The following is a 12,256-nucleotide window of genomic DNA, read 5'->3' on the forward strand; positions in this document are numbered from 1 at the left end:
TCAAAGATTTGTTATATGGGAACAGTTTAAATAAATGTGTAAATGCTTTGAAGGCTCCTTCTTTCAAGATGCCAGTCATAAAACCAAAAAGTTTTAAGAACTTCGATTAGGTAAATGCCAAATTCCCCTGCACTGGACATGCTATTTTCTTTCAGAAAAGCCACTTGGAATTGGTTTCTGAATTGGGGCCAGTAAACTTGTACACCCTGGGACATCTCCAGCATCTGAGCTAGCATTTCAAATTGTATTACTAAGCTCAGATTAACTGGCTGCCTATGAACAGCTGTCAAACCAATTTCACAAATGGTGAGGTGAATAATTCCAACAAGGATGCAAAGGCTGTCATGGAAGTGGAATGAAGCCACTGCCAGCCTCTCTGCATAGTTCAGGGGCATCACCAGTTTTCTATGGCCATGGGCTGCTCACAAAGAATAGAGTTTACAGCAGCCAGAGCAGACATTTTAAAGTTACAGTGATGAGTAAAAAGACTGATTTTGATACCTTGTTTGGTTGGAAAGGGGAGGCTTGCATTTTTTAGTACAGCAATAAACAAATGCAGAATGTGGGAGGAGATGACTCAGAAAACACCAGCATAGTCTGATGTTTGTATTACAACATAATAAATGGGCTGTTTTATATGTATGTGCATGCACGTAGACAGAATGCAGATGAACCTAATAAAATTATCCTAATCACTGGGATGACAGCCTCTCTGCAAGAAAGAAAAATTGATCACCTCATGTGGAAAAGGAGATGTATCTTAATTTTGGGGTGTTCTTTCCATGTAGAAAGGATGATATTTAAGATTTTCTTTTTAATAAAGTTCTGGACTTTCTGTCAAATGACACTTTGTAGAATTCAGGCAATTAAATAAATGCTTTCTTTGTGAGAAAATATTTTTGGATTGGGGATGTTCTTCTGGAAACTCAGGTATTGATTAGTTGTTTGTTTTTTCAAACTAAGAAAGGTGAAAAATAGAAATAGGAAGGATTAGGATTCGAAATTGTGACAGTGGAGCATGGGGCTTTTATGCAGCTTCCATTAATATCTTAAAACAGAAACATGAGTAAAAATGTGTCACCATTTTGGAGCTAAATCAGGTTTATAAAGAAAGGAAGTATTTTTGAAATTACTTTGGAGACAATAGATAGTAGATCTTATATCTCCACAGGAGAGCTTAACCATCTAATGCTGCAGATAGCTACACTATTTTTTCTGAGTTCTCTTTCTTTCACCTTAAGGATTAGAATTATTGCTCCTGCCCAAATTCAAATGTCTTTTATATAGATTTTAATTGCGTTTCCCTGTTTGAATCCTTTTGGGTTTTTATCCATGTAAAACAATTTAAAAATCGATTAATAATTTTTATGGCATATTGTTTGAACTTTATTTAAATGTAGTAAAATAGAAGATAGTTCTTATTTCTCTAAAGGGGCAGTCTTAATTGAAGAGAGTGGTTGAAATTAGCATTAGCTAAAATTATGACAATGACAGTGATTATTTATGGCAGCTGAATATTAAATATTTTTTGTCTTTAACTAACATTTCTTGTAGTAATATCCCCCTGAAGGAGATGCAATCAGACTTCAAGCTGTTTCACTAATTCTTTTGTACAGAGTCTGGGATGCCAAAGGATTTCACCCAGTGCAGGGTGGCTGGAGTGTCTTTCAAGCTGTGATGAATGTGTTGAGTTTTAATACCAATTATTGTACTTCATGGGCTCATTGGCTGCATTAATATTGCACTCACTGCTAGTACTAAAACTTGTGATGGTAATAAATTGAGAGGGCATGACACCCAAGTAGGCATTGCTTGATTTTATACTAGTTTCTTTTGTTTTATTGTAGTTTTTCTTCAAGAAAGTTTGGGAAAATATATACATTTAATTTGTCATATATTTCAAACATGTACCTGATATATACTATTTTCTATTTTAGCTTAGCAGTTGTATTCACCCCAAGTTATGTGTGTTAGAGAAAACAAAACTGAGTTATAATTTCAGCTCACAAAAGCTGGATTCAATTCAAAACTGGCCCTGCTTTGACTTAATGATGCCATAAGGTCCCTTCCAGCCTGATTTATTGTATATTTTAGAGATTTCAGTGCAATATCAATATAGATCCCTTAGGTTCATTAATTCACACATGATGAGCATTTGCACTTTGCCAGAGACAGCTTTATCCCTGCTTACCATGTCACTAAAGACAACATTTTACTCTGAGAACCTATCCTTTGCTTTCAATTACAGAATGAATTGCTGTTGACATAACACTGGTGCTATAAAGTTCAGTTATATCTTTTTCAGATCATTCTTTTTTCTCTATATATGCTATAAACTCATTATTGCCTTTAGAGATCCCTGAAGACCCAGAAATTGCAGAAGAATATTATAAAGATGAGTTTGAATCCTGTTCAGAAGACAGTGAAGAGGAGGAAGATGCAGAATTGTCATGGACAGTCTCTAAGATAAATCACCAGGTAAATGTGACCTTTGAGAACCCTGTTTACACTTGATGCTCATTTTCCATGAGAAAACTGAGTTCCTTCCCAGAATTTGTCCTACTGGCATTGCTGATTTTTTATTTTTTAGGAGTGTGTATATATATCAGTACCATGAATTAATTATATGTGTATTGTAAGATATTGATGAGAAAGATTTTTGCATTCCTTCAAGATTAAAGGTAATAATCCCATGAATGCCTTAAGGTAGATCGTTGCCAGAAACCATTCTTGTGACTCTAAAACACTCAGAGTGGGATCCTCTCAAATGCCAGCTGTGATTTAAATTAAATTTAAGCTTAAAGTATACTTGAAGCATAAGATCTAAGTTCCAGCTCTAATTCCCAAGCAAAGATAGTCACCTCTACTTCCTGCCTATATTAGACATATTTTCTAGGACAGTGTGATGAATGATGAGCCTAAACAGCTGCAAGACTTGTTCAGCAAATCTGTAGACTTTTCCACCTCACTGAAAGTGTCAGTGAAGAGAAAACTTATTGCTGAAAGGCTTAAAGCAGCTTTATCAGTTAAGGCTGCCACAAGACAGTCAGGGATTGCAGTGTGAAGGTTGAAGATTATTGCAAAAGGCACCTAATTTAGATCTGATCAGAATGAGCTGAGAGGAATCTTGTCTCCAGTGATCAAGTTTCCGTGAAATCAATAAATTTAAGTGCCTGAGACAGTTCTGAAAATGGATCTTCCTAAGGCATTCAGGAACTATCAATTTCTCCCGTGGGCCTCCAGTTCAAGCATGGCCTGCAGTGCCTCTGAATGGTACTATCTGGTTCTGCCTAGGAACAGGAACTTTATTCTGTGATCATGTGCAAAGTTTGCAGAACAGGGTGTGATGTCTTCTGCATTCCAGGGAACCAGCCAAGAAGACTAATACTCTTCACTAAATTATAAATAACTTGTAGTTTTTGAAAAATATGAACTAATAGCTTCTTTGAGATGTAGTTTTTAAGGCAAAAATAAAGTGTGAGAAATCAGAACTCTACTTCTACCACAGTAGTAGGGGATCCTGAAATTGTCCCACAAGTAAAACTTGAAGTTTACTCAGAAACAGATCCATTCAATCTAGACATGTCCCCCTAACTTTCAGATTAAACACACAGGATGCCTTAAAATTCAGGGGCAGATTGTGCAATAGTAAAGAAATTGTTATTCAATTGCAAAACAGCGAATTATCTTAGACAATACTTTTTTAAAGTTTGCTGCATTTATGCTTACCCACAACACATAGACATACAAAGAAACCATTGCCCAGAAAGTCTACCACAAGGTACTCTTGAAAACAAAATTACTGCTCATTTTCATCAGACTCCGAGACAATTTTTCTTGTTTAGAATGTCTTTTGAAATTTTCATTCGACTTTCATTGATGGTATCATTAAGTGTCAATCAGTAGTGGTTTTGAACAGGCAGACTGCTGCTTAGAATTAATGAAGGGCAGAAGACAAAAATAGATTTCTCAGTAATGCAGAATAAATTAGGTGTTGGCATTCAGATGTGAGCTGTAATAGTCCCTCATGTTGGACTGACTGAAAATCCCATAGTAAGAACCAGCATGGTGGGCTGGAAGAGCCATCCCACTGACACCCCATTGTCTCTGTCACCTTAAGATATTGAATAAGTATGTTTCTGGCTATTGACACAATTACCTTTTCTGTTTTTTGGGAAGTGAAAATAGGCAATTTTTGTTTTCTCAAGTGAAAAATTCTGCAGTAAATCCGAAGTGAAAGCAGACTGAACATACCTGTGTAAATCTGAACACCTTTGTCCGAACTCAACAAACAGAAAGGCATGAGGGGAAGTAAGCAAGCATTATTAGGGAGTAAACATCTAATTCAGGTTGGATGCAATACTCAGAGATGTCTCTCTTTGGTGATTATAAAGGGATTTACAGTTATTAGCATGCACACCACATCTTTCTTTGGATATCAATGGTTATGTGAGATGAATCCCACTCAGAGGTAGGTGGGATCATGCTCACTATTAATAATAAGCTTCAAATCCTACCAGAATAGCAGAGGTTTGCCTCTGCCATTATTTACTTAATACCAAAACTCCTACTTCTATTTCTCTGATGGTGTTCATACTCTTAAACCCTTTCTTCAAAGATACCTTAAACCAAGCTTTTGGAGATGTGTGCTAAAAAGTCATTCCACAGCAACACAGTAAAGGCTACTAAGGTAATTTCTGCAAATCTCTTAAATTTCCAATCCCAAGATTGCTTTAGTAGTTACTTCTGTGCAGAGAGGGCAGAAATGCTGCACCTGGTGGTGCTCTCTGGTGACCCCATTATTTCAAACAAGGATTAAAAAAATTTCCAATGTTCATGCAGTAGCATGGGGTCAGAAAAGTCATCTTTATGAACAGCATATTAAGGTGCAAGATGTAGAAAGGGATATGAACTATTTATTCAAGCTATATTAGGCTCTCACAGATGTCAAGACAGACTGAGAAGCAGCAGACTCATGTGGGATGTAAGACTGCTTAGGAAGGTAGAGTTAGGCACTGAAACACTTTAATTTTAAAGGTTTAGGGTGGGAGCTGAGACAGCTTTTTTTTCCTCATGTTGGTGCAGCCAATCTCATTTCAGACACATTTTCCAGCACTGAAGTTTAGTGTCCTTTGTTCCTTTCTTTTGGAGCAGAAATGCACATTGACAGATTTCAAGCAGCAATTTGCCAATTACCTTTCCAGACCTCCACCTCTTCAAGCCAGTGGTTCTTTTCCACATGTTTTTTAATGGGAGAACCAATTTCTAATTAGGGGAAAATCATAAAAGATAATGGCAAACTGTTTTTAAATGCATTTTAATTTGTGATGTTTAACAGAGGTTTCATCTTGAAAAGTTAGTGCGTAATGAAGCTTCCATTGGCTTTGATTTAGCTGGGATGCTGGTGGATGCTCTTTGCTGCAGTTCATCACCATGCTCTTAGTGGTTTTTCTCATGAACATAATAACAAATTCACCCTCTTCACTATGACAAAGTCTACTACTGTGATGCAGTAGGTTCCTGTTTTCAAATTCCAAGCTGCTTCTGAGATTGTCAAGCCAGACAATCAGCTGACATAAATTATCATAGCTCCAGCAGCTCTGAGTGGTCTGTGTGCTGTGACCCCTAAGATGCTCCACTGGATTCATAACATATGTTTTGGCAGACTTGTGGCTGTTAGAAATGGGGTTACTGTTCTGAATCTGCAATGTGCAAGCATTCACCCACACTGGCCCTTGTGCATGGGTGTGCCTCTCTTCTGGGCACAGTCCCTTGCTCTTGTCCCTGCTGTAGGGCTTTGCTTTCTCTGGAAAAAAAATAAAGAAAAAGAGAGAGAGAGAAAGATTAAAGAAATACATTTAATGAAACAGCTAAATCCTCCTCCAGTGCTAAACCCAAGTGGGGAAAAGATAGGAGTGATGAAGAGGTGAAAATATATCTTTTGCCTTACAGCATAAAGAGAAGAAAGCAGCTTTGTTGTTATAATTGGAGTAAATATGATGTCCTGTTGAGAGAAGTCAAAGGTTTGGGAATTACAGGCTTTATCCTATAAAAAAATTATTTAAAAATGTTTTATTAAAGCAATAGTGTTTTATATGGTTGTTTACTATGTTTTGCCTATCTGTCTAAAGATTTGTGGTTAGCTGTTAGTGATAATGAAAATAAACATAATTATAAAGTAACATTAGCAGAAAATCAATACAACTTTTTCATTTTGAATGAAAAAGATTTAATGAAATCTTTTTAATGAAGTCCTAATGGTTCTTTTTTCTTTTTAGAAGTACAGAGAAATTATATCTGTAATACTGTCTTAATTCAATATTCAGTATGTACTGTGTATGTTAACATAATGAATGCATTCCCTGGCATTACCTGGCTGCAGAACTGGAAACCCTTGTGCTGACTTGATCCAATCATGACCCCACAGGCTGCTCCAAAAGGGAAAAGAGGCTCCTTTGAACCTCTGAGCTTGCGGGTTACCTTTTGTAATGGCCAACCAAGAACCTGATTCCTGTCTTGCAAACCTCAGATAAAGTAGCAGAGCCTGTTTCAAATATAATGCCATGAAACAATTTGGGGTGAAGAATAGTTAGTTTATGCTCATCCATAACAGCTCCCACTTGCACCAGAAGGTCCCTAACCAGCTGGAAGTCATTGCCAACAATTTATGCTGTCTTGCTTAGGTGTACTGGCAGTTCCTAAGTTGAGAAATTTAGAATGGGCATTTTAGTAAAATCACAGAAGAATATAAAACAGGTTGTCCCTCACAGAAGTGGAGGTCGATAGTGTTTGTTTTTATTCCATTGTTTTAAATCTTAAAGGCATAGAGTGCTGACTATTTTTAAAAAATACATCTTTTTGACATATTTTTTAAAAATACATATTTTTGACATATTTTTTAGCAAGGTCGAGATTTTGACTGTCAGTTTTAAATATCAAGAAATGCTGTATTTTTAAATGTGATATGGCAGCAGCTTCTACACACTCAGAGTCCAAGTATTTCTTGGACTTTCATAAAATTATGATGTTCTTCCTGGACAACAATCATTGCTTAATGGCCAGAACTGTAAATTTCATCTGTGTACACAAACAGTATTTCATATGCATATCATGGCAAAACTGTCAGCCATCTGTTTGGTAGCAGAACACTTGAAATATAAAAAATGTTATAATCTCTTCTTAATTAAAAAAAATTTAATTAGTTGTTGTTACTAGACATGTAAGTGGATGCAATTACATGAAATATAAGTATTAATTTGCTGTGGGCAGCTATCATAAGCATAAAAATTTTGGCACAGTTAAAAAGTATAAACTTGCCTTTTTCAATGTAATATTGTTTTAGATATTCCAGAACTAACTGATGATAAAATGCTGGTATATTTTCAGAGACTGCACACCACCCTCCACAGTAAATATATCTCCTTTAAATTCCATGCACAGTTGTTCTAAACACTTGTGGTCTGCAAGGAATCTGACTTAAATTGTTGTTTGGTTATTGCATCATTCCAAAGTTTGATGTTTCAGGAGAAGATATAGAAAATGTCCTGAGCAATGTAACTTCTTTATCGTTTAGTCTTGACACTTACTGATGTGATATCTTCTATGTTTGTGGGATGGTACCTCTGGGACATAGTGTTTGTGTTTAGGTTTGTGGTCACACAAATGCTGTTCCTATTTCTTTTATTCACAGGACAGTGATATGGAGGCAATGGTTGAGTATTTGGAGAGTGTCCTGAATAGCAGTTCATTGGGTAAGATGATGTATCTTCTTTACATAGCAGCAGTTATTAGCAGTCTGTATCCATCACTGTCCAACTATTTCCATTTTGCAACAAAATAACTCAAAAAATGTGGTCCCGTTGAAAATGACTTCCTTAATCTACTGCAAAGAAGTGTAACTATACCAAAAGAAAAGACGTAAATAGTTAAGTGCTTCTGTTGAAAATAATAAAACCATAAAGCATGATAGTTAGAAGTATAGAATGTTATAAAAAAAACTTCTAAAAACTTGGCTACTGTCATTTTCTCTCCAGAGGAAAATATTTGAAGATGTGTAAGCTATTTTACAGTTATTAATCCTGGTTACAATAAGAGAAAATGAATTAAAATATTTAATGTTTTTAAAATTATGATCAAAATTTGGATAATAATTTATGTAACAGTATCTCATTCCAGATACAAAGAAAACAGTGAGAATTTAAGTCTATAATTTAATCCTAAAATCTCTGGCAAAATATTGTCTATAGATTTACGGCTGGAAAACCTGGGTCATTGTGGTCTACTTAAAAGCTAAAAAGAAAACTTATGAGAAAGAGGGCTATTTACTATGGCCGTCACAGTTGCTGTCCTTAGAGCCACCGGGTGGGACTGTGCCAGCAGCAGCCTGAGTGTGAGCTGCACAAAAGGCCAGCTGAGCTCCCAAAGGCTCCCATGGGAGCTGCAGCCTCGTTTAGCTGCTTTGTTTGCACTCATTCAGTTGGGATAAACCTGACTTGGGATTGTCTAAAACCACAACTCAGGAGACTCCTAGGAAGTCATGCTGCTTCCAGAGGTTCTTCCAGTGCTGAGCTCTGGTTCACCCCTGCTTGTGAGCCTGGGCAGATGGGAAGAGAGAGCCAAAGAAGAAGGATGAAAAGGAGTAATCAAAGTTGTTCCCATCATAGTCTTGTAGCCACTGGTCACCTTCAGGGTCCCATGCCAGGAGACCCTCAGCACTGAAGAAAGGAACATTTACATCCAGTTTCTCTTCACACTTACAGAGAACCCCCTGTCTCCAAATTCTGCACTCTTTTATGCATTTGCAGCATCACTGTCTGCAATGGGTTTGCAGAAGTTGAAATAAGAAAAAAATTTTGCTCTGTGCTTCAATATCCCTTCATTTAATAAAGAGAGGAATTGCCTTGAAGGTTGTGAGAACAAACAAGAATATTAAGACAAACAGTGATATTTTAAAAACAGTATTAGAAACTCCCTTATCTTAATCTTTTCCCTTCAGAATTAGGGACAAAAAGATGACTTTTTAAAATTTGTAAGATTAAAGAATAAATTGTACTTTTATCACTAAAAAAATTTTCAACCAGTCTGTGATGAAACTTAGAGGCTATTTTCAAACTAGGCAGCAATTAGGTATGATTTTCTCCAAAGAAATATGTGTAATGATAATAAGGGACAAATCTCCAGGTTCCCTTTTATCTTTGCATGCCCAGTATCACTTAGAAAGTTTAAACTTTCATTATTTTAAGTTTTTCCAAAATCAAGATATAAACCTGCAGTGGGGATCATTTTTATGTGTGCTAATGTTCAGTTATACCTTGCATATTCTTCACTGGGCTCCAAATTCCCATTACATCAAAATTTTCTATATATAGTGCAATTTGCATGGGTTAGATACTTGCTGTCTTTTTCACCCTAAAGCTAGTTGTGTCCCCTTCCATGTCTGCATTTCTTTAACTAACCAATAGCACATTAGTTTTACCCATGGCATTGCCAGTGCTAGCCAGAGCCTCCCTTCTTGACATCCCATGCCTGTAATCCTTTGCATCTCATCTTCTGTTCCCACTTTTCAAGTCATCTGCTGTTTTACCAGGCCTGTATTTCTCTGCATTAATTGAATTTAGTTATAAATATGTCATTCTACACAGAATACTACTAATCCATCTAAAAATGCAGGTTGTATGTTACAAGAATAACTGGAAATAAAACAAAACAGCCCACTACATAGTAATTCAAAGAACTGCTGCTATAGCTTAAGCACTTCAATCAAAATTTCTGTCAGGACAAGCCAAGATCAGACAAACCTGAAGCCTTGCAGACCCAGTTCCAGGTGTGTGGCCTGGGGCAAGCAGTGGCAATACCATATTGCTGGGCTACAGAGCTGCAACAGAATTGCAATGGCTACTCCTGAAAACAGTGTGGATTTCATGGCAATAATAGGGCAATGGAAGCAGGAATCTGGCCAGGACAGAATTTCTTGTAGCATCTTTCATTGTTAAAGATTATGAGTCATTCCAAGCGGTTGTTAGAGAATAACCAAGAAGAAAAGTGCTAAACATTTTTTTGTCAGCAAAGGCTGTGATAAAAAGGATGCAGTCAATATAAATTGTTTTCCAACATGTGGAATTTGTTTAGTATAAACCTCAGTGTTTATAAAAGGACTTGGGAGGTAGCTGAGTTTTCTCCTCAAGAGGTCCCAGAATCACTCCAACTACAAGAGCTTTTGTGGTACACAATTGCTTTTGTGTTGTCTATAAAAGTCCATGTGGAGAGTGTTTGAAATAAGATAGGCTGTGCTGATAAATTGAAAAATTGTGAGGATCACAGAAAAAACTGCAGATGATTTTAAAATTTACTAAATTTGCCTGGCATAAAGGGAGAGAAGGTTAGGGGCAGTTGGGTCACTTTGTATTGTTTATGAATCTGGAAAACACATCTGTTTCTAAACTTTTCTATCTTGTACAAAAAGGCATTGTAGGATCTCATACGTAGCAGTGAAAGGTAAGGAAAAGAAATCTGAAATACAAACAGAAGTTTATGGTTCAGTGGAGATAACAGCTTCACAACTCATCGTAGCTTATGAAGAGATGCAGAAGATGTGTATCACCTATTCTTTGGTCATTAGCAGGAATGTTTGTAGGAATGCCTTTGGACCATAATTTATGAAAACTCTTAGCAGATAATGCACCTGTGAGTAAATTCCTTTCTCTGCAGATCCTCAGTGCAAACCTCCAACTGGTGCTCTATCACCTGAGAGGACAAAGATCTTTTGCCCTTTGCCCTATGTTGTTTCTGCAATACTGGGTTAGACATTGGGAGACCTTGAAATACATTTAGAAAGCCACACTACCTGGTTTTGAAAAGACAGTGCTCTTGTTGTTTCATTTGATTTTGTTTAATGGATCAAGAATGATACATTGGATAAAAAATGCAAATAATTATCTGGTAACTTTTTGAAGAAGCCTAGTTCCTTGTTGTGTGTTGATATGTGGGTACACAAACTGCCTGAAGCTGGGTGCAAAATACATTATTAATCAAGTAACTGCTTCTAAGAAAATACCTTTGATGTAGAAGTGGTATGGCTATGAATCATCCCAGCAACATTTATTGAGGTGTGCTGTAGCACCAATGTATCAAGCTGTTAGCAGCCTTCATTGAGAACTCATTTTTTAATTACTAACCACACCTTCGCAGCATCTTAAAATATTCAGTCTGTGCTGCCTTGCAGTAGCTAAAAAATCATATTAAATGGAGAGAAAGATATAGAGTTTGCAAGATATAGAGACTAAGTTTTTCTTGGCCAACTGCCAATGTGTAAAGTAGACAAAATTTGAATTATTTAGCCAAAAATCCCAGGGGAGAAAAAAAAACCAAAACAAAACCTAAAACAAAAAAGAAGGATGTTTTTAATGATGAAATGTCAGAGGAGAAGGAAATATTGCAGTAATAAATATACTGAATTCACTACACAGAAAGAATATGCTGAGCTTTTACTACGGTGATCTATCCTGTGATAATAATAATGCCAGAATTTATCTGGTGCCTGTGGTTAAATGTACTCCTTTTTAAGAGACTGCAAGGTTTATATTTTCCTTAGGACTCTGGTGCTCAGGGCATCAATTTTTAATTGGTTTCAAAGCACCAAAGCCCAACATCTGGACCTTAATACTGTGCCAACTGTGAGAGGAGCCCACTAAGTCACAAGCGCTGCTTTGTGCAGCACCTGGGATTTCCTAAGAGCTGTCCTGAGGATAACTCAATTTTCCAGTGCTGCTGAAGGAGTTGAATGCTTACAGACTCCATGTAAAACATATGGATATGCATGTGCACTCTTACAGTAAATGATCAGGAAATGCTTTTTGCAATAATGGGTGAAATAATTGGTTGCGAGTAAGAGCTGGGCTTGTCATTTTTCATCTTTTAAACTACATTAACTATACCTGAGTTGTAATACTTAGGCACCAGATAACTCTTAGCTATTGGGTGTAAGATAAGCTAGGAGTATGTTTTTAAATGTGCAATTGTTTGTCCATCCTGCTAGCAGAATCAGGAATCCATTTCTTCTGTGCTTCCAAGCTTCTGAATCCAATCACTGTGAGTGATTCAGCAGGACATTCACAATGGAAAGCTGTAATCTCAGCATTCAGATGGATGTGATCAGGGTCTAGAATCATGTCAGGCATAGGAGCTTAACTGTTGGGAGAGCCATGATTGCACATTCCAGGGAAGCATTTGGTGTTCTCTGGGGGTGTCTATATCAGCT

At 36.8% G+C, this 12,256-nt stretch overlaps 1 protein-coding gene across 5 annotated transcripts in view; it reads left to right on the plus strand.

Annotated features, from left to right (window-relative positions):
* NEK11 (NIMA related kinase 11) overlaps positions 1 to 12,256 on the plus strand; it is an 82,360-nt gene that overhangs the window by 54,102 nt on the left and 16,002 nt on the right. For all 5 annotated transcript variants that reach the window (XM_063155772.1, XM_063155779.1, XM_063155784.1 and 2 more), the window contains 2 exons: positions 2,354 to 2,478; positions 7,691 to 7,751. In XM_063155772.1, the coding sequence (XP_063011842.1) occupies positions 2,354 to 2,478; positions 7,691 to 7,751 (186 nt within the window). The remainder of the gene's footprint in view (positions 1 to 2,353; positions 2,479 to 7,690; positions 7,752 to 12,256) is intronic.

The sequence above is a fragment of the Melospiza melodia genome, chromosome 1, assembly GCF_035770615.1.
Source record: "Melospiza melodia melodia isolate bMelMel2 chromosome 1, bMelMel2.pri, whole genome shotgun sequence".
Taxonomy (NCBI): Eukaryota; Metazoa; Chordata; class Aves; order Passeriformes; family Passerellidae; genus Melospiza; species Melospiza melodia.